The sequence below is a fragment of the Drosophila biarmipes genome, chromosome X (genome assembly GCF_025231255.1).
Source record: "Drosophila biarmipes strain raj3 chromosome X, RU_DBia_V1.1, whole genome shotgun sequence".
Taxonomy (NCBI): Eukaryota; Metazoa; Arthropoda; class Insecta; order Diptera; family Drosophilidae; genus Drosophila; species Drosophila biarmipes.
In genome coordinates this window covers 25,072,483-25,095,843 of record NC_066611.1, presented here as the reverse complement: position 1 = coordinate 25,095,843, position 23,361 = coordinate 25,072,483, and the positions used below count along the sequence as shown (strand labels likewise).

The following is a 23,361-nucleotide window of genomic DNA, read 5'->3' as shown; positions in this document are numbered from 1 at the left end:
GTATGCAGGAGAAGAATAAGATGGAGGGGAAAATGCAGCCATGCAAATATGCGTGGCGATAACGGAGCCTTGACTCGACTCCAAGTTGAGAGGGCCCCACCTCAGGATACACTCAGGGAAGAATGTGTGACGCCTTTCTTGACTTCGCACAAATTAAAAAAATACTTATGTGTAAGTTCAAATCATTTACCCATAAAGGTGTCTAACGATATGCTACGTCTACTTTTGCGTGTTTTATTGCATACTTTTAAACACTTTTGTGAGATCTATACATTTTCTCCAATTAAATTGCTTCAATAACCGCTGATTTTCCCTGGGTTGACTTGTTGGTCAGTTTTCAAAAGTTATATTCCTCTTAAACACAACAAGTTGTGTATCATGCTGTTCGTGGAGTGCACCACCGGCCCCATGGGCGAACTTTTCTTTTAAGCCTCGCCGGCTCTCTTGGCCACAATTCATTTAGTTTCATTTCGGTTCCATGGGCCAGGCCAGTCTGGCGACTGAAGGCCACTGAGCAATGCACGGAGATAACTCCGCCCGATGCCAGTCGCAGCTCAGGCCCGAGTTCGGAGTCCAAGCCGCGGTCAATGTTTCTGGCGGATGGCTGATGGCTGATGGCTGATGGCTGATGGCATCATGCTGTTCACAGCCACGGCAGTAATCCACAAACATTTTTGGATGCAAAGTATGCGGAGAGGTTATGGGGACTGGTGATCGGGGATCGGCGGGAGACAGGGTGACCAGATCTATGCATATTGGGCCACTCGGCTTGTGGCCTTAGCCATGCACAGTGGGCTGCCGCTCAAATTAAAAACACATTCCAAAAAGATAAAACCCAGAGGTCCGCAACAAGAAACAACACAAAAAACACTAAAAACCGAACTGAAAATTTAATTAGCTGCATAAGGCGAGCCCTTAGTTGGTGAAATGCATTTGACAGAATGAGCCCATTTAATCCAGATTAAAGTTGGCTAATATGGCCCATAAGCGATGCTTACAAGGCAAGTCGAGTGGACAGATAAAAAGCTGAGCAAAACGAGGAATGCGACCTGGAAAAAGTGATCATGTAACTTAAGGCCCTTGAATTTTACGTTAATAATAAATGAAGAGCTAAATCTAAGAGAGGCTGACTGGTGCTTTATGAAAGCTGTTGAAATCGGAATTAGATTGGTGGAGTTATTTGACGATAAGTTATTGTCTGGGACACCCATTTACCTAGGAAGCTACAACTAAGTAAGATGCAGCAGAAATATTTGTAAGCCCCTTTTGAACCTTTTCTCAACTTGCGTTGGGGTCGCCATTTTACGATTCAAGACTAAGAACTTAACTGTCGGCAATCAAGTTTTATGTGGAATTAAGACCAATGTCAAAGGTTTAAATGTCACTCAGAAACAATTACGGAAAGACGTTTACCACAGCCATTGCTTGAACTTTATTTGCGGAGCTGGGAGCCTTCGGTGGGTCATGTTCAGGTTCTAGGCTGCCCCTAGAATCACTCAACCACTGAGCCACTGCAACCACTGTGGTGCGAAGTTGGACTCGTGTAATGCGATTCAATCAATCCGTTCATCGCATTTTCACTGCAGTCGGGCTGTGCCTGGGTTAAAAGCTGAATTGGCCGCCGTTCTCCAGTGGAGCTGGCTTATTCACTTGGCGATCGGTATCGTGGCTGCTGTGATCTTGGCCTCGTTGTCAAGTTCTCCCCTCTAAAAAAAATAAACTCTACCCTGTACCCTTTAAAATGTAAATCTGTATCCCCTTTAAACGCTAAGTATCCGCTTTAACACACATAGTAGTTATTTATTTACCAGGGCGGGTATTCACTTAGCTTGCCCTCTCTCTCAAAAGAACTATTCTCTCTCATAACTAAATATTACCTATTCAGAGCAAACACTCACTTAGTTGAGCTGAGTTTTAATAACTCATCTGGGGAGTCTGACCAAACATCTTCTTAGGGCTTTGTTTAACTATTAAAAACCCCGTATTCAATTAGTTCTCAAGAAGAAACGCGAAATAATTACCACTCTCAGAGCTAACTGCTGATTTATTCAGAGCAAATATTCACTTAGTTGAACTCTCACTCCCGCTTTTTCACCTGTGTGCCGTTCACTCGTCACGCCCACCCGATCCGGCCATATGATTATCAGCTAAATTGTATAATTTACTCCAACTCCATTCGCGGCGGCCGACGAGAGAGGGGGAAGCGGTTTTATTCACCTCAAGTCGCTCGACAAGTGCCCCAAAATTTGCTTTCCGATTCGGCTTAGTGAATGGAACTAAATGGAAACAAAAACATAAATAAGTTTACCAAAAATAGAGGCACAGACTGACAGTGTGCTGCTGCTTTTATTGGTATCTTTTCCTATTTCTACAGTTCGGCGTTCGAACACGAAACAGAAATCGTGAAATGGAAGCAAAAAACTACTACTTCACTGAATAAAATGAATAATCGAAGCGAATCCGAAACTTCGGTGAGTGTTTGGGTAATCGCATTACCTGCACTTACGAATGAAGTATTTTGCAATTCGTTCGGGAATTAAGCTTATTGAAAATTGCAAATTACAAAGTTGAAGTACCTACGAAAGTTTTTGTTTTTGTAGACTGAGAAAGGTGAATTAAAAATGGCAACATAAATGGATACTTAAAATCATTACATTTATCTGAGACTGTCTCAATATCGATGCATCTGCTCCCATATCTAAATAGTTGTATTCGTATCTGCACCGCTGCACTCGCAACGCTCTTGGATCGCGAGTATAAATCAAGGGCAAACAATTAAACATGCTTCGACTCGACTCCCAGACAGTGTGTTCCACCCCCTACGACTTCACCCGCCCCATTCAATCCCAACCACCACCCCCACCCATAACCCTTGATTATGTCTTGGTTTAATGGCCGTAAATGCGCGGCTGCAGTTGGAGTCGCAGTTGCAATTGCCCATAGTTGGGAGTTGCACTCGGACACACTCTCACACATTAGGTTCACACACAAGCCCACAGCAGCACTTAGAGAAAAATGTAGCAAAATGTAAAGAGCATTTTTTGAACCACAAAAACAATCACCAGAAACATCGTTGGGTATTTGCTCTTGCTTTGGTTACCATTTAAAGGTAAACTACCATAGGATGGTTTATTTTGTCTATTTGGCAGATGGTAGGGTGAGTATTTCGTTGGTCCCCACATTGAACTGTTTGACAAATACCCTATAGTTTCACCAAAATGAATGTAGAATTCGAACTTTCATATGCTGCCAGATAATCTACAATATCAAACCTTTCCAGCCTCCTCTGATTCTAACAAATGTATGTATCAATAGTTACTATTTAATAGCAAACTACCATAGGATGGTATATTCTGTCTATTTGGTAGGGTGAGTATTTCGATGGTCCTTACATTGAACGGTTTTAATTTATAGTATAGTTTCAAACACCAAAGTGAATATAGAACTCGAACTTCTGGTTCTAACAAATATCTTTACCAATAGTTGCTTGGCCTAGTAAATGGCTGTTCTTTCCAGTGTAGGTTGTGGATTGTGTCGCAGTCTGAAGTTGTCTAAAATTTGACAGTTGTATGCGATTTATGACGCCGCGCACTCGATCATATTTGACTTAATTGACAGCGGCAGCCACGACAAACTGCCATCGGCATCTGTCAGTCGTCGCAGCAGCCGCAGAAAGAGGGGGCAGGCGGGGTCAGAGGGAGAGGGAAGACGGGGCCAGACAGAGAGGGGCATAGCGGAGGAGCGAGGGCGTCGAAGACTTGTTTGTCTAACGCTGCTCTAATTTAGTCCGTCTCACTTGGTTGCAACCTCAAAAAGGTGTGAAGTACCGGCGACCCCAAACCTTATCTTCTTCCCCTGCTCACCCAGCGCTTTTCGTTGGTACCCCATGCTATTCGGGGCTATTGTGGCTTGAACAAAAATACTGAAGTTGTAGAAGTATTATTATAAACGGTGATTCTGGACACTTTGTTGGAAAATGTAGTTTCGATTATCTATCAAAATCAGAATAAAACCCTATAGATACCTTAAGTAACAGCCTAATTTGTACTCTCCTCTTAGTATTTAATTTTATAACATATTTTTGTATTCATAGGAAAACTCAAACTCAAACTATGGTATGCCCAAGTCGCCACTACCTAGGACCCACTCAAAGGGTCTCCCTGCCTCGCGCATCAAAGAAATCAATTACAATGAAATCTGATTTTTTCGTGTTGCTCTTGCTTATCTTTCGGGGTCTCCCCCAGGGGCGGGCCGGGGCTTTTGAGGGGGGGCTGGGAAGCGGACAGGGTTACTGCACTTTGCCTAAGTGCGTCCGACGAGCAATAAAAATAATAAGAACGAGACGATGAGTGAGGGATTCGCGGCGAGGAGGAGCCCGGAGCCGGGTTGAGAGCTTAAATGGGGGGATCGCCAGCTATGCGACCAGCCTGCCCCCCACTTGATCCTAGATGCCATTCGCCCACCATAAATTGGACACATTGTTGATAAAGCGCAACTTTATACGCTTTATATGAAGCTTTCTGTGGGTTGGTGGGTGTTTTATGTCCATGTGGCACGGAGAAAAACACCTCGAACCAACTTCATCAAGTGAGCCCAAGTCCTAGCAATGGAAACATTAGCCAGGGGGTCACCAGAAACCATGTTGCTATAGAGAATGCAAATCAAAATTTATTTATTTATTATTTTTAAAACCGACCACGTGTAGATCAAGTTATGGCTGCAAACATGTTTTGGGCAACCCTTCTAGATTACTTCAAAATATGGCAGCTTTAAAACAAGTTACTTTAGAATATAGATCCCCATTCATGCTTGGGAATGAAGAGAGCAAGAAATACAATGCACAAACAAGTTTTTGGTGCTTATTGGCGCCTAAGTTGAGTACCGGGTCTTTTCTCCCAGTGCGTCCTCGCCAGACGCCAAAGCCATCCCCATCATGGGCTCCATCATCATGAGCATCGCCTGCTTAATCATCGTCCCCTTGTCAGCCTCATCGCCGTGGACGTCATTGCTGCAGGTCCCATCAATGGCTTTCATCATCCAACATTGTTATCAGTGTCGGCGGCTATAACAGCAGCAGGAACAACAACACTTGTCATGCCACACACCCACCCCCTCAGCCCCCGGAGCCGGCACGCCCTGCGCCGCGCAGCCCCCCTTAACTGGGCTATGAAATTACGCTGGAAAAATAGCGAAATAAAACCAAAACCAGAACCAGAAAAAAGACAATATGGGAGGGCCAGGAGAGTCGAATAAATGCTGATAATGTTGAATGTGCCGCATAAATGGCGCTCGAATGACGGCCGCACTCCCACACACATCCGAGATACAGCCGGGCTATGGCCGCACTTAGATGCAGATACTGGGCCAAGGGACTCCGAGCTGACTCTTAATGAACTGCAGACAAAAAGGTGCTGACGTGGCCAGAAGATGAGCCCTGGCCTGGCACCGAGGAATTTCGAACTTCTGTTTCGTTTCGGGCGGCTTAAGTAGGCGAAAAGCAGCTGCTGGCCAAATAAAGTCCTCCATTTCACTGCAATAATTATGTTATTTTGCGATGGCCTGGCGCAAGTACATCCGGAAAACCAACCTTTTGAATACGTACTTTGGCATTCAAATATTTAAAATATTCGCTAAGCCTTTCGTTTTGAAACATCGATCAATCAATAAATAAGTTCCCGAGGAGGGTTGCATTGGTTTGGACCACATTTAGTGATCACAATTCGCTCAATTTTTAATGGCTCTGCGCTTTGTTTTTCGATTTGTTTCTGCTGCTGATTTGGCTTAAAAAATGTTTATTTGCATACTCTTCTGGCATTAAGCCCTTTATTTTTTGGCATTTATTTAATTGGCATATTTGTCACTCGCACAGACGCAGAAAGACGGACGCCGAATACAAATTGTTATGGCCGCATTTTTTATTAATATTTACATAAATCCATTGCTGCTCAGTTTTCGTTTATTTGGTTGCCCGCAATTTTTTCGGGTCGCTTGTTTATTTCTTTTATTTTACGTTCCTTTTTTCGTTTTTACTCGCTGTTTTGCTGTTTTGTTTTAAAATTTGTGTGCATTTCGCTTCCTTCTGCTTCTGTCTGCAGGCGTTTTGTCGGTTGATAGATTGCAGCTGGTCGAGGGTATCTGTATCTGGTGGCCCAACTGTTTGCATACCCAGTGGCCAGAGGCCGGCCGACGGGTATGACGGGCCTCTCCGGCTAAGTAAGAAAAGTCCATTTCATTCTTCTGTAGCTAGCATAATATTGTTTGGGTGAAGAACTAGACCCTAAAATGTTGCATCTTCTTTAATAATTAATCGAATCTTGTCACTAAAAAATAAAGGAATTTTGAATAAGTATGTTTATGAATATGTTTTTGTTTTAAAACGATCTTATAGCTTTAAAAGTTTTCCCCATTAAAAATTATAGCCATAATGTTATTAATAGGATTTCATCGTTTTCTTAGAAAAAGCGCCCAACGTGGCGTATGATTTTTTGTGATTTTCCAACACAGCATCAGACAGTTCGATCAACTTCCGCTTCCTGCCGCCACGTTTCTGCTTCTTGCTCGCGCTCTTTTTGTGCGTTTCTGCCAATTTTTCATACATGTGTGAGTCCGCCTGGCCGTGTGTTGGTGCGCTGAGAAAATTGCCCAGCTAATGGCTATTAAGGCGGACTGGAAACTGAAAACTGCGAACTGCGAGCTGCGAGCTGCGAACTGCGAACTGCAAACTCGAATTGGGCCTTCGAGGTCCTCGGAAGTGCTGAGCTGCCGAAATGCGTTCCCAAATTGCATTTGTCGCTCGTTGAGTTCTTGCTCCACTTACAGTTTACATTTTGTTGGTTTCCCCCGCCCGTCTGACTCCTTTTAGCTAATTTATTATTGAGGGTCCGCGCGCTTGGCCCATCTGTCAAACGAGCTGTCAAATTATTAAGCGCTACGCGGACATGTGAAATATGCCAGAGCCCCGGCCAAAAGCAATCAACCACAAGGACTTCAAGCAAAGTTCTTTAGGGTCAATACCCTTGATTACTACAAGTATTACAATCTCCTTTATTTTTGTATTTCATCAATACTTAATACAACACAAAAATAGTTCGTTAACAGAAGCTTAAGGAAAGTTTCCAAAACCAAATTGTTGATTAGTACCTACCTATGCTTACCTATGGCTTCTGTTTTACCACATTTTTGGTTAAACTTTTGGTTTTTACTTCAGCTTGAAGCAATTTTTCGCAGTATCCCATCCGCTAAAAAGCGTATTCAGCTTATAAATATATAAATGTTGCTGTGTCGTGTGGAAGCCAGTCAAAGCCCTCAAGATTGATCACCATTAGCAGACCCGACCCTCCATTTTATGCTCTCTTCCTTGCGTTTGTTGCACTTTTCAAAGCCCGAACTGCATTTTCAGGGGCAGCGCGGCCATTCGTCACAGGGGGCTTACACTTGACCGACCTCCCCCTCCTCCCTGCCTCGCCTCCTTGACCCACACTCCCCGCCGCAAGTAATTCATCAGCCACGCATTCTCATTGTTTCCCCTCCTTGACTTGCCGCCCCTCCCCCTCCCCCTCCCCCTCCCCCTCTCCCACTCCGCTGACGCATGACACCCCACCTGTCCGCCGGCCCCCTTCCACGCCCCTGACAAGCCACCCTCCTTGCCACCGACGGATGGGAACGCGCAACACGCACTTGGCGTCGATTTGCTTAATTAGTAAGCGCAAGAAGGCCCGGGGCCTACACGTGGAAAACAAAAAGGACCTCCTGATGCATTCTTTTAACGTAAATTTAAGTTAAACGAATACCCAAAAGCCCACATAAGAGGGATACTAAAGGAAACAAAGCCAGAAATAGTGTCGTAAAACGTGTATTTGCAAAGTACAATATTTGAACGTGAAAAAATCAACTTTTTAGTTTATATTTAGTACTAGTTGAAACATTGAAGATTTTTACACATGTTTTTTGTAACCAAGCAGCACATACTCGTACTTATTAACCATGTTTAAGAATTGTTAAATCTCTCCCCATCTCATGCCATAGATTATTTGGCCCAGTGCTAGGGGCTTCGAGGCCTACGGTCGAGGAGGCAAACATAAAATTGGCAAGTAACCTTAAAAGTTTATTTTCGCTTAGTTCTGCGGGGATACAGGTAGCTGGAAGGGCATGTATTTTGAAGCCCCGTTTCCCTTAAGCTTTCGAATTCTGTGGTACACTTGCAGCCAACCCCCGGAAACTGCCCCTTTTCGGCTTCCATTATCTGCTTTAAGTATTTCCAGCTTCGCCCGAGGGGTCTACGAAGTTCTGTGTGATTCTGGGTAAACTTAGATATCCATCTCAATTTTATGCCCCTGCTTCGTCGCTAGTTTCTCTGGGCTCTTGTGTTTATGGGCCTTATCTGCTGGTGTCGTCGATCAAACTTCGGTGGGTTCACTCGGAACATCTATCTTGCTATTTCCCCGTTTTCTCAATTTTTCTATTTTCCCACTTCTCCCTCGCTTTTTATATCGCTTTGTCGCACGCGTTTTCCGTGGTCGGGAAAGGTGCGTGTGAAGTTTTTAATTTTCAGCAGTAATTCAGAGACAGTTCGTTGTCTCCGACCCCGTCTCCCCCTTTGGAGGCGACGAAGCGTGTCCAATTTGGCTTCCCCTCCCCTTCCTCTGTTTTTTGTTAGTTTCGGTAGGTGTCTACTACCAAAACGAATGAGGAGTGCAAAATCCACAAGTGTCAGTGCCGAAATCAACAGAGTGTCAGACGAAAGGAGGCCATAATGAGCTCTAATGGTACCGGTACCGCCGCGACGGCTCCAGATGACTACAGATCCTGGTAGCGAAGGAAGTTAGGTGTCAGCAGGCTGATCTGCCCCAGGTGGGTGAGGGCGTGGTCGCAATTTGCCCGGTGCGAGGACGCGACTCAGGTAGGAAGCTCCAACCGAGCCATGTGGCAGCTCCCCTGGAAGCCCCATCCCCGATCCCCAGCTCCTCCGGAACCACTGTGGCCTTGGGGCACGTGGCCATCATGCGGTTCGGGGTCAATGCCGGGATCAACGGCCATGGTTTTGGATCCCGGATTCTCGGGTTACGAGGGATTCTAGCCCCAATCTTAAAGGGCTGTGAGGACTTTTAAGGAGGCAACTTAATGGATTAAATTCTGCAAGGCAATGTACAATAGTGTATTAAAATATAATAATGTTAGGGTATACGTTATACGAGCATTCCTGCTTGGCGCTTAAGCCACCATGCATTTTTTGGTGATCTTTCTTCTTCTCCACCCTCGCCCCTTTTCTCATCCCTCGCCCCTTTGCTGCTCCTCTCTCTGTCAAACCATCACCCATCCCCTTTTTACCACCTCTTCCTCTCTGCAGTACACTCGAAAAGATTCTGAACAAAATCGAGACATCTTTCCATACCTAGTAACTCAATGCCCAATGCCTTGCGATCCGATTTAGTTACTCCTCGTGCCTGTACCAGCAAAGGTCACACATATATTATTACAATCGGGGTCACCAGCTAAGCAAAATGAGAGACTTTGATGCGGGGGATGGGGCAAGTTTGTCCCGATAGCTTGTTACAGTGATTAAAGCTAAAATGATCATAATTATTTATAAGGATAAGGATACTTTTCTTACATCAGAGACGTCTATGGGGGTTTGCAAAAAGGACCCCGTTTATTATTCCTAATTTACCATAATGTTGCAAGCATGATCGGATGAAACCCGGGCTGCGATATTTTCTCTCTGTGTGTATCTGGAGCCCCCCCTCGAACCCTTGCCCCTCGGCCTTGTCTGGCACTTTGCTATCTGGCTGTAGATTTATTGTGTGAATTGGCATTGACAAAGTGCATTTGATTGGTTCCCGCCTTGCCGCTCCAGCGCCCTCCTCCCCTTTCGCCCCGTCCCCGCCCCGTCCCCGGCACTCACTCACTCATTCTGCTGGTCTGTCGTTTTTAATGTGTTTTGATAACGATTCCATTAAAAGTGAAGAAGTTTATAATAATAATTTCGAGTAGCCGAGGGGCTGGACGCATGTGGCTGGTTTCATTTCTTTTCTCGGCCAGATGGTGCTGCTGCAGCGCCGTGTTCCTGTCAAATGGCATTGATTTTTCTGGTCTCATTCCCCTCTTAAAATACGCTTTCGAACGGGGAGGGACTATAAATTTGGTGACACATTTTGGCTTGCGAAGTGAATTCCCTGAGCTGATATCAACATGTATTCATACTTAGGTAAAGAACATGAGGTAATTAACTTATAGTGGCGGAAATAAAATAATGTTTAAGCCCGTTAGCCATAGATTCTGATAGGTATTTTGCAGTCGACTCGCGTCCACCACTGCGTTATTCTTCCCATTTTAAATTGATTGTTGTCTGTCCATCACACCACACCGACCAGATAGATGACCATATAACACAGCAGATATCCGCACGAACTCCTGTGTATCTATGCACCCAAAAAAATAATTCCCCCTTAGTGTGAGGAACTTTAGAAGAAACCTCTGCAGTTCGGGGAGCCCTCTTTGACATAAAAGAAGGTGTGCAAGCGTAGATAATCTTCGTGATTTATAGAAAATAGGACCTCGATAAGCCAAAATTAGGGCAACTTTTTTATGTGTATTTATCGACACATACCGCACATGCAAGTTAACCCACATGCCATGTGCTTTATTGCATTCAATTTTCTGTTGTTTGTCAATTAGTTGTTATTGCATTTGTTGTTATTTGTTTGTATGTTTCTTTGTCCATTTGCTGCTGCCCGAACGCATTGTTATTGCTGTTGGTGTTGAATTTGAAGCCAAACAGCCAAACTTTTAATTGGCTGCATTATTTATTGTTTTTCACTCCGTCGAGCAGCCACAAATTTCCCCTCGCCGCACTTCCATCTGGCCTTTTCCCTTTCGGAATCTGCCCATTTTCGTTGAAAACCGAAAATGCATTTAATATTTGCTTAAGTTGCGTGAGTTTGTGTGGCGCTGTGAGCCCATCCAAATTGCTGCGACTCCCAAAGCTCCTGAGCTCATTAATAATTAAAAAGAGCAGAACAAAAACATAAAAAGGCTTTGCAAAGCGCTGGAGTGGAAGAATGAATTGAAATTTCCTTAACTTTTATTATTTTGCGTGTACATTTAATTAAACGTTTTCAATTGAGCATTTCAGCATTGGGTATGAATGCGGTGGACGTAAATAAATGGCTGTAAAATATGCGGTTGGAAAGCCCCTGCAGGAGCGAAAGTAAGGGCTTAAATCCTCCATTATGCAATAAAGTGCGGCCTTTGATCTGATTATTAGGGATTCTTGTGAAGCAAACTATTAATACGACCAAAAGTCAGCGCTTTGAAATAACAAGCCCAAGTGCAATCCGAAGGATGTCTGCGAATGTAGGGATATAAATAACATAACATGCTGGTTTCGTAAACAATTACAGGTGCTCAAACAAACCCGTAACAAGGTAATTCCCCCTGTGCCAACGGAAGCCTGGACCCACCATCGCCATCTATCTGCTCCTGATTCGCCAGGACACAGCTGCTGGGCCATCAACTATTTGCAGAGCTTAAAAGGACATTCGAAGGGAAAGCGGAACAAACACACCGCGAGAAATGTGTACCAGGAGTTGGAAGACTACATCCTAATGTCTTCCAATTGTGACTGTTTAAGTACAAAATGGGCACCACACCATTCCATTTAAATAAATATAACTACACCTAACGCCACGCTGAGAACTTTAAATATGTAATATCGAATAGTTGCGTCAAGGATATTTTAATCTATTCATAATAGCACCTCAAACATAAGCACTTACTTATTTTGCTCCGTGTAGCAAAGGGCTGCCACCCTCACTCCCCGTGAGTAGTGTGTGTACTTATAATTATTTAACTCTTTTGCATGTGGAATCCTTCGCACTTCCCCCACTCTACCCCACTCCACACATGGAGCGGCAAACACAGCGCAGATGAAGATTAATTATGAGAGAGGAAAATTCGTAACATTTTTCATGTTTAATCTTATAGCGTAATTCGTAGGAACGATAGAACAGCATGAAACTGGAGCGGGTGGTAGCACGTGGAGCAGAACTAACTTATTAATAATAATAATTGTTCCATGCGCATATACACATATAGAGTCCTCATCCATTTACCCACTCCCGAAGCGTGTGTCACCCTCTGGAGCCCGGGGACAGGGATATGGCTGTGCCACGGGCTCAGGGCTCAGGGGGCCAGCTGTTCCACGAAGTGCGGGTCTTAAGTGTGCGCTTTGAAAAATGATTTTCTGCAGCTTAGTGCGGGGCCTGGGAAACCAAGAAACTAGTTTATCCATTCCCACTCCCCTTCAAAGTGAGTCGAAAATACCCACAACGCCGCTGGACATCGCCTCTTTGCCATTCGACCTGGCCAAAAAACCAACACGCATAGCTAGCCCCACCACGAACGGGGAATACACTTTCCTCACCTCAGTGACTGCCACACACAGTGCCTTGACTTACTATTTATAACACATTCCAATGTATTAGCACCCCGCATACCACTTTTCTTCGATATCGTATTGGCACAAGTCGAGTTCCTTCGGACTAGTGTGCATCGAAGAGCGGTTTGAGCACCCCAGCCCCAGCCGACACGCCGCCTTTGGAGTCTTGTGGCCGGCAAAAGCGATCAAGGCATACCTCGAGACGGTGTTGTTCCATTTGTTGTTCAACGACTTCTAACAACTGCTACCTGTTTAGGGCTTAGAGGAATCCCATTTCGGGACCACTTAAGGGCACCCGCTGATCCCGGCCCAGCCGTGGACCCCGTGGACCCCGTGAACCCCGTGAAGCCGAGCGGAGACATTAATTTTATTGTTTTGACTGAGCGCACGATCGAAATCTTGGCGGCCCTTGCTGTTGGCCTTCGTGGGATGGACTCCGTTCGGGTTCTCCACTGTTTAGGGTCAGTTCGCCTCCGTTATTGATAGTTCCAAATTAGGGTCAACTATGCGGTTAGCAGCAGAAGCAGCCGTAGTCCAGTTCCAGGTAGCCAATATCACCCGTTTTAATTACGCGCCGGGCCGAGCCTGTTGAGCCCTGAGCCTCGATAAGAAGCTGCCTCTGCAGGTGTTTCCAGGCATTTAGCAGGCGCAGCTAATGCCCGAGACCCCACAACACCATCGGATAGATAGCTCTTTGGGGAATGGGTGGCAACTGGGGGAAATCGAATTCAATTTCCTTCGCACATCACCGCGGGCTCGAAGTGATTTAGGAACTGGAACGATTTAAGTAATGCGATCCATTTCCGCATTCATCATTAGTTTTACAAGCAATGCTCTAACTGAAATTAGGCTAGATAAAAACTATTGCACTTTTTAATTTTAATATTTTGAACCTATATTCTAATCCACATTTGACAATCGAAAAACCAATCGAAAATTCTATTACCAATTTTCAATCCGAAAGTCATTTTATAAAGTTGAATCAGAATAAGGAGTGCCATACCTCGCTGAGCTCGTAATTGAATTCCCTATCGATCGGCATTAAAACCTGAAAACTTTATGTTTTGCCCATTTTTCCAAAAACTCGTACCATTTAAAAAATGAGAAAATGTGCAAAAAAATAGTTTTCCTACAAGTGTAGGGATCGCTAGTCAATGTTGTAAGCTGCTCAAAGCAGCCGGTCTCTTAGCTGTGCGTCTAGTTTTGACCAAGATACGATTGAAAAACCGCAAAAAAAGTCGAGGTACTTTTTCAAAACTCCTACTACCTGTTTTCGACCAGAAAATTGAATGTACTTGATCAATGATCTTGTTTTAGTTTTGTTTTTTATTATTTATCACTTAAGAATAGTTTTAGTTTTTAGTTACTTGTTCTGCTCATTTGATTTGGTTTAGTTATTTGTTTCGTCTGCTCTTAAACATCGTACATGTTCTAGAAAATATGAATTTGGTTTTGTTACATTGTCCACACTTGGTGTATATAGTATATATATGGTATAGGTGTATAGAACGCATGCTTGTATATCCGTTACACAGTTATATATCAGTATATATGCATCTGGTTACGTTTGTGTCCGCAAACAATGTTCATGATCTAGTTTCAGCTCTGTCTTCCTCTACATGTAGACTTTGGTTGGGGATGGAAGAGTCGGGATTGCTTTCGGGGATGGGGACTGCTGTGGATCTGGGGATGGGGATGGGGATGGCGATGGGGATGGAGATGGAACAGAACGTTAACACAGATGAGCCTTAGAAAAAATACGCATAGATGTGGGTCCGGAATACATTTATATAAATCTGTATTTCTAGGTATAGGCAAGGTATATAGGTCGATCGCCTCGTATTGCTCGGTCGTGGCTCTACCAATCTAGGTCTCTAAGTGTGTGTTGTGGAGCAAGTGTTTTCTTCGAGAGTGGAGATAACTTGATTCCCTTCTGGCTGGTTGTATATATAATGTGTACATTAGTCCTACAATATGGGTATGCCGCGATTATACAGTTTGGGGATGAACAGTTTATATATCAGAAGACCAAGTTACCATTATAAGTCGTTAGCTTTGTAGGCTTCAATTTTTGTTTAGAACAACGATTTCATTTCATAATAATATTCTTATTTGGTTTAGTTGCCGGATCCTCTCAGGATCTTTGGTTGTATCTCAGGCCCCCGTCCACTACCCCGCAAGTGCCACTAGTAGGGATACAGGTTCTTGCGCTTGAGCTCCATATCCAGGTCGGCCAGTTGCTGCAGGAATCCGTCGTTGGGCCGGATGTCGCGCCTCATCCGCACCGTGCGTATCGCGTCCACCGCCGACATCTTCCGGCAGATCATCAGGTAGGCCAGCACACAGGTGGCCGACCGGGACATGCCCACCAGGCAGTGGACCAGGATCTTGCCTGTAGGAAAAGCACTGATTAGCATGAGTTCTTCTAAAGGTTGTCACCAGCGGGCAGAGCTCTGTTCGCTCTGTGCCGCCACACAAACAGTGCACAGCTGGAGCTTGATCCAGAGTAAGCTTTTGCCATTCACCAATAGTAAACCTTCTCCAAGGACTCAAAATAATCTACTTTTTCAAAAACCCCATATAATATTCCGGGGTCCCCGAATGGTGACGCCGCTTACTCTGGACCCCTGACCCCACCACTTACCGCCGCTGCTGATGGCGCTGTCGATGAACTTGGAGGCCACGTAGAAGTACCTGGAGATGTCCGTCGTCGGGGCATCGACCATGGGGAAGCCCATGTACCTAAAAACACAATCCTTATGGCTGCGTCTATCGCACAAACAAACACACACAGTACACAACAAACAGCAACAACAAAGTTGAGCCAAAATCGAGATGAGATGAGATGAGATGGTTTTTTGATTGCGAAGTATCGAAATGCGTAGTGCGTAATGGTACAAGAATGGTATTTACGAGTGCGTAGGAGAGATAAAAAAGAGAAAGAAAAATAGGAATTTTTTCAAAGAAATTTCGAGGTGTGTGGCATCAAAGATTGTGTAAGTGCAAGATAAAACTAAAACCGTGTGCGATTCAAAACAAAATATGAACTAATTTGGAGCGAAGGACTTCGAGAATTGCATTCCCTTCGCTTGTTCATGTTGTTGCCTCTTGTCGGGTCAGCGATTGGGATTGGGGCTAGGGCTGGAGATGGGATCGTGGCACTCACCTGATGCTGGGCATATCCCGGTAGTAACTGTGCCCGGTGTCCACCTGGCCGTAGCGACATCCTTCGGCAGCATTCAGGACGTGGGTGATGCCCATCATTCTCAGATAGGTTTTGTTTTTGGCCGCCGCACTAGAAGGGGATAATCGTTAGTGGAAGCCTGTTCTCTTCGGGGCAAGGATAGGGCACTCACGCATCGCCAATGTAGATGCCCGGGTAGACCTCATCACAGTCTACGTCGTGGATGGCGCACTCGGCGCGCCGCAGTCCCGGAAGTGCCCGGCTAGGAGCCATCGAGTAGTGCAGGACTCGCTGCAGCTGGCGGCCAGTGGTCTGTTCGGAGGTCTCCAGGCGGCTGGGCGACTGCAATGGGATGGGGAAGTTATGAACAGGCATCAGTGGGTGGAGCAGAGGTTTCCCGGACAACATCGACGTGTTAACACAGAAGCCAAACAACTCACAGCCTGACCAGGTGTTAGTAGTAAAGCTCTCGGAAAATGTTAAATTGGTATTGAAAACTTTCGATTTCTCGCCGTACTTATAAAGCAGTTTATAACGGAATCATTAAATTCTCATAGTATTATTAAAATACAACTTTTTGTAGGACACTAAATCCCTCAAAATATAATGCCTTTCCTTCAGAAACTATGGCCATGAACTGTAAAAATCTTACAAAACTGAAACTATTTTTAGGTATCTTACGGCAAGACCACTGATTTGAGATGCCTTTAGAGCTTTTCATTAACGGGGAACTATAAGAACATGCATTTGGAGAATCGATTTACCACTACCTAAAGGTCCATCGGTAATTAGATCTTGTGGATATTTTGGCAGGCTTCTAAGGAGGTCCCTCACTTCATATGACATCACATCCCAGCGTCAATTGCCAAAAAACAGGAACCAAAATGCCCAGCCTTGCGGATTTATGGCAAAGGCGAAGGTCGCAATTTGGCACAAAAGATGACAAATCAGACAGGGACAGGACAGGGGAGGTCGCCCAGAGGGGTCCGCCCTATACGTATGTAGGTGCAAAGACAGTTCGCTGCCTGACGATTTCAGGGACAGAAAGTGAAAACTTTTGCTGCCTTTTGTGTTCTTTGTATCTTGCACTTTGTTTTCCTCATTTAATGCCACTTCGTTGGCTATCGACTGTCTGACTTGTCATAATACCATAATCTCGGGGAGGGGGTGGTGGGTAGGCGTTCACGTTTCGGAAACTTTTGCTTTTTGTCGCGGCATGCGACCCTGAAAATGAAACGACGGCGGCGAGGAAGAAAAGTGAGGTATATGCATCACTTGAGCATCTGTCGCCAGAGTTCTTTAACATTTTGCTCAACTTTTGGCTGATCTGTTGTGACTGATCTATGGCACAGAGCTCGCGGCGAAGGCGTCTTTATATATAGCTTCTAGATTCTTGTCGGCGCAAGGTGTGTGTGGGTTAATTGTTCTAAATCCGTCGGTGAAAAGCGCACGAAATGTGGCGATTATTTATAGCGTTATTTTCGCCGTGGCCCGTTTATCCGCCAGATACGAGTGTTACGAATTAGTTTTCAACGTCGGTTAGTTGGGGACTTGGACGGCACAGTTTAAAAACAGATACGCAGGTATGCACATTTAAAAGCCTCATGCAAAGCTTTCTTTTCTGGCAACAGGACAAACCTGGTAGTAGTGGGGACTGTATCTGTCACCGATGCTGCTGCTGTACCTGTCTGTGAGAAGCTGAAAGAAATGATTAGAAATGTTGTGTCTTAGGGAAGTAACATATTAAATAACCAACTCGCTAAGAACCCCAATTGGCAATACGGATGACATTTTAAGTACAAACTTCTTGTCAAGGGCAATGCAACACGAAAAATATCTGGTAGAAGAGCGAACATCTTACGCAGTACATCTTAATCAACTTGGGCCGTATCAGGTGGAAACGGAAATAGAGGGAAAGCTATTGCTCAGGTGAGTGTGAGGCTGCGCGCCTTGACCTTGTCCCCCTTGCCAAGAAAATTGCGCTACCGCCCACCCACAGCCATGCGCCCACTCCCCGCCCACTGATTTGCATCTAAAAATACTTGATAGAGAGAAGAAATTACTCACCGATGATGTGCAGTGAAAAGCAAGGCGAACGAGAGGTGTGTAAGAGAATCACATAGATATATTGGAGCAAGTGGAACCCAGCAACGAATTTGTTGTCTGTGACTCATCCCACGCCCCGGCCAGCACCCCCCTAAAAAGCATAGATATACAGATACATGTACGGAGTGAGGCCCGCATGACAAGACAATTAGCTGGACACGACAAGTCCAAGGGGAAAATACACAAAACACCAGATACGAGGCAAAACAACGAAAAGTGCAAGCGCCAAGGGAAACGAAATCGAAAAGCGAGTGGAAAACACTGGCATGATTGAATGTTGCCGGGACGGTGCCCGTCCAATCGCCAGCATATACAGATACACTACGGTCGTGGCATCTACAGGGCATTTCCATTCCCACTCCGACGTCTGAGCGGTTCGTGCGAGGGAATCTATTGGCAGCTTGAAAGCGTTCGTATCTTATTATAGCCGCATCGAAGGCAGGCGACAGCGAAGGGGCTGAATACCTGTGCGGTGTGTTCTGTATGGGCAGCAGACTGGGAGAGGGCCACTGAACAGTCTACCAACTGAAATTCTTTGCTCTAAATGTAGGCCTAAAGGTACAAGCTTAAAATAGAACAATGCCTCCAAAGAAAATAATAACCCCGATTGTTTGATTCTGACTAACTGGCCGCGTTTACTTTTCGAAGTCATGGCAATCTGGTATACAAAATCAGCTTAGCGACATTTGATAATACATATATACTAATAAAATATCAATAAATAAGGTGGTCTATGACCTATGAACAAGTGTCAAAGGGCTTTGGTAAATATCTTTAGTGTTAAGTATGTGCAACGAAATGTATAAAATACATTGGGCTTTTAGGACTATCAAAACAACTGGTAGGATGTTCTACTATTGTTGAACCCTTTTCCAAAGACTGCATCTATCCCATTTCAACTTCTTTTGCCGCCGGCAATATAAACTAGTTCTTAACGGGGGCTGCCACTCGCTGCAGCCATTCTAAGGACGTCATAATCTCGATTCTATTGCGATTGATGTCCCTTGGCACGGCTGGGCGGGTCAGGTCAGCCGCAGGCACAGCCATCTGACCCACATGCGCTCCACATGTTGCGGCTTGCAGGTGGCAACAGTTGGGCCTGCTTGACCTCTGGGCTGACACAGTTCTTGCCTTCGATATCTGCAGGAAGTGCAGCAAGCTAAACGGAAAATGGAAAAACAATGCCACAGTGCACGATGTGGGGCAGGATGGAAAGACGCAGGGAGCGCGGGGGGCAGGGCGGCTAGACAATGCAATCAGCTAAATAAGCTAAGCAACTGGGGAAGGACGTGAAAGGAAACTATGCGGTCAGCCTTGCAGCTCGCCATTCACTGTTATTTAATGGTGTTGCTTGGGCTGTAGGCCCACTGCTGAGGACTTAGGATAAGGTTGATTCGATGTAACTTTGGATGGGCCTTAGCATCAAGTACATTACATCAAATATGTATTTATTTAATACTCTGCGTAATAATAATATTTTAAATGAAATATTTTATTCCTTTTTATCGTAAATCAAAACCTCCGAAATACAAAAAACAATGCAACAAATGTTGCCTATCTATCTTAATGGCACCTAGTACACAAGCATCTGCGGACATTTTCCATCGATATATTTATTAAAGCTTTTTGTAATTCATTCGCGATTTACTTGCTCGGCCTTGGGCAGAGAAATTCCCAGAAATAGAAATACGAGAGCGAGGCAAAAAAGGCGAACAACAAATTCCTAAAATCATTTTTCAAGTGTGAAAATGCTCGGCTGAAAATGTTGGAAATTAGGCAAAGCAAAATCAAGAGCACAAATTCATTTTCGGCCAAAGGGAAATTTACAAGCGCTCCTTCGTTTTTCCCGTCTGGCCAATGGCATTGATAAATCTATACCTATAAGTGTGACACACATACAATAGACATATAGATACGTAGCTATCTGTGTATCTGCATAATCTGCATAGTTTTCGGGCACTCGACAAATGCAAATCGCATTGACATGCAAGCCAGTAGTATCCTGCAGTAACTTTTTGTTATTGATTAAACAGTCAACGAACCAGTCCCCCGAAAGAGGAGGAAAATGTAAACCAAATTCCCCAGATAATTATGAAAAAACTGAAAGAGACATTCCTCAGCTGATTTCCCAACATTGAGCGCGAAAAACTTTGGCAGCCAGCAAATCAAGAAACGGAGCCAAAACAAAACAATTTGCCACATTGCAGAACTAATTTTGATTAAATGCGCAGTTCGGTGTATGCTCATTTGCCTTTTAAGGCGGGCACGTTTACGGGTCGGGAAAGATACATGTGAGTTCCCATCAAATAGCTGTCTGCCTGTCATTATCAAACTACGAGCTCACAAGCGGGAACATAGGCCGTAAGGATGGACACCCAGATCAATCTCCATAAATTGTGGATTTTAGCACAACGTTCTAACTATTTGATGGTGCATCTTATTGGGATAGTTCCCCACCCAGTCTTCCCTATGCGACTATCTCTACTGCTCCACAAGGCCAACAGCAGATCGCCGATTGACCTTGAGCTTGAGAACAGCGCTTCCCCATTTGGGTGGGTTTCCAGCTCGCTCCAAATGGGGAAACGCTTTCAAGTCGCCGCCTTTGAGTTCAGCTTCTGCCGCAGCTGTTACAGGGAGAAAATGTGGGAGCCCCAATTTGCTTTTACCAGGAAAGTAATGCGAAAGTTACAAAAGAAGAGGTTTTTCAAGGCATACTATTAGACGCCTTCTTTGAAGTTTTTGCGATCTCTACATGTTTGTGAAACTCAGATCTTATACGTTTTTAAATAACTCTAAGATAACATATAGGCTTATTCAAAAATGTCAGCGCCCAATGAGATGTTTTTAAATCTTCTTATGATGCCTTTGTGAGAGTATGTTAGTTTAAGTTGGCATTTTATATGACCATACTTAGACACCTTCTTTGAAGTTTCTGCGATCTCTACATGTTTGTGAAACTCAGATCTTATACGTTTTTAAATAACTCTAAGATAACATATAGGCTTATTCAAAAATGTCAGCGCCCAATTAGATGTTTTTAAATCTTTTTACGATGCCTTTGTGAGAGTATGTTAGTTTAAGTTGGCATTTTATATGACCTATGACCAACCATTTGGTGTTGGCTTTTGGATACTCCTAATTCGAGTGGATGTACGTTGATCTACAAGTGCCCATGGATACCGCACTTTTTCGCAGTGCAGCGCTGCGTTTGCCTTTCGCTTTCTGCTCAATCAGGCGCAACAGCTGCGATGCGACACGCCCACAACATCGGCACAGAGCGGCTTTATATAGTACTTGCCCACGATACACGTACAGAACGTGGGTCCACACAGATACAGTGCTCTATCGATTGTTCAATTAGCGCTCCCGATGGGCTTGACACTGAGCCAGCGCCAGCGCCAGCGCCAGCAGCACTGGCAGCGGAAGGCGGCGATGACATTGACATTTTAGCTGAGCCCGGGGCTTATATACTGGCAGTACGCCGAGAGCCTATATGTGTTTATCCGCCGCGGGCTTGGCGGCACTTCACAATGGCCACCACACGGAAGCCGAGCAATTAATCTGAGCCACCAACTTGATGCGCTTCACTGCCCCCGAATTCATTGGGTTTTTGCATTCGATTTGGGGCCCAAGTTCCTGGTTTGGCCCACCCAGCTTGTGCGTCTTAGCATTCCACATTCGAGTTAATTGGCCCAAGCCTATGAGTAATCTCCGAGAGCCCATTGCCACCGATCCGCATTTTCGGGTCAATCAAATCCAGTGCAGCGTCACTAATTTTGCTAGCCTAGTGCCGGCGGGGGTGGGAGTTTTCCATTGGCCGGGGCTTCCCGGCAGCCTGTCATGTGCGATGATTGATTTTTGAAATTGTTTCCCACTTTAATCGGCCACCTTCAGGCAACAGGGTAATTTAACAATTAGAACAATCACTTGTTTAGCCAAGGGTTTCACAAAACAACAGACTGACTGGTTGGAGGATGTTCGTGGTAAATTATATTCCTTTTATAAATACTAAAACTGTAACTTGAAGATTGACTCGCAAGTCAAGTAGCATAACTGCTTTTCCTACTGGTTATCGTTGCCAGGATCCCCAGAATCAAAGAAGCACAAGCGACGTCAAAGCTAAACAGGGAACTGTAGGTTTTGGAACATCTTCAGCCCTCCGAGGACAAGCCCAACTCTAATGGCGACCCGACCCAGGCCCAGTGCAGTGGTGACCCAAAAAGCGAGGCGCCAAAACCGAGTTAATGCCAGGATAATCGCCCGATAAAAGCCGCAGACAAAGATGGTTATTTAACGACCCACATGTTGGGAACAGTGCGGCGGGGCTCTTCGGGTGGTTGGGTGGTTGCGTGCCAGGGGCGGTGTGTTCTGGGCTGCCACGCCTTGGAAAGGCACTTGAACTTTGCATTTGCATTTGGAGGCCTTCAGGAAGGGCGGTGGGCGGTGGGCGGTGGATGGTGGCTGGTGGCTGGTGGGTGGTGGTGCACACATGTGCCAAGGCCTCCCAGCCACAGAAAATAGAACAAATTCTATTTTCCCTAGCCTGGTTTTTGTGTCGTTGTTCTTTGCGGGTTATAGGTGAAGTGGCTTGGGGCTGGGGTGTGGGTGTGGGTGTGGGTGTGGGGAAAGGGCGGCCGAATTGGGTCAGCAGAGCGGGAGGACGACGTGGCCGCAGATTGAGGCGAGTCAAGGTCATCAGCGCTCGCCGTCACCACCGTCATCAGCTGTTTCTGACAGATGCCCGAAGCTGGCGTCGAAGAGTCTGCTACGCGGCACTTGACAAGCCAGCCTGCGCCACGCCCCCTTCCCCTCCTTACACTGCGCGAGGTTCTGGTAGCTAACTTAATGGTATTGTACGAAACGGCTCTTACGCTTCTACCCCAGATAACGTAACTGTGGCTTCCAAGAAGTATTCCCATTGAAATTCGCATACTTCATATTTATCAGATATTAATCTGACGGTTCTCTCGCAGTTGTGCCCAGGATTTTCTCCCAGTACTCTGCCCACTTCGTGGCCACCCCTCTCCGCCCACTGTCTTTGTTTTTAACCCCACCCCCGCCGCTGTGCCCCGATGTGCCCCATTGCGCTTCCACTTACCGCATATCTCCATGACATCTTTGTGGAGTGTGTGTTTTGGGTTTGTTGTGTTTCGGTTGTGCTTGGATCCCGCTCCTTTCTCCTGCGCCTCGTCGCCTATCTCTGCTATACTCCTCGCTACCTGGACTATCTGGATGTGGGGCTGTGCTGGCTGGATGGACCGATGGTTTGATGGGCTGATGGAGGGGTCGCACGTCTGCGGGGCTGCGCTTTCGTTTTGCTCTCGGCGGCTTCCTTGATTGGTTCGGTAAATGGTAATGACAATTATTAGGATCGAAATGCAAAGCAACTGGGAGGAGGCTGAAGTCCTCAGCCACCCACACTCACTCGTACACATACAACGCACTCACTCACAGCTAAAAAAAATAAACAATGACTAGCTACCTCTGGCTTCCTTTCGAAATACTCGATTCTGCGGCAGCTCCCACTCTTAGCTGCTGCTTGTCACTCAGTTACTATTTCTATTTCGAATCTATTTATTTATCTCAACCGTTTGCTGTTTTCTCAGCGTTCTGGCGACGGGCACTTTTTGCGACT

General features: G+C 45.3%; 1 protein-coding gene across 6 annotated transcripts; it reads right to left on the bottom strand.

Annotated features, from left to right (window-relative positions):
• Window positions 1–13,742: 13,742 nt before the first annotated feature.
• On the bottom strand, window positions 13,743–23,361 carry LOC108027578 (dual specificity protein phosphatase 3). Of its 6 annotated transcripts, XR_006368105.2 has the most exons (8): window positions 23,209–23,361; window positions 22,825–23,058; window positions 17,259–17,318; window positions 15,793–15,962; window positions 15,603–15,731; window positions 15,081–15,205; window positions 14,474–14,828; window positions 13,743–14,403 (listed from the first exon to the last, which is right to left on the bottom strand). XR_006368105.2 is itself a non-coding variant. In XM_017099089.3 (7 exons), exons 2-7 carry the CDS (start codon window positions 22,840–22,842, stop codon window positions 14,623–14,625), a joined length of 708 nt encoding a protein of 235 aa, XP_016954578.1. In that variant the 5' UTR covers window positions 22,843–23,058; window positions 23,209–23,361; the 3' UTR covers window positions 13,743–14,622. The 6 variants fall into 6 exon arrangements, 5 of the variants coding, with proteins under 5 accessions (XP_016954578.1, XP_016954579.1, XP_016954580.1 ...); XM_017099089.3 differs by having other exon boundaries at window positions 13,743–14,828; XM_017099090.3 differs by having other exon boundaries at window positions 13,743–14,828; window positions 15,081–15,178.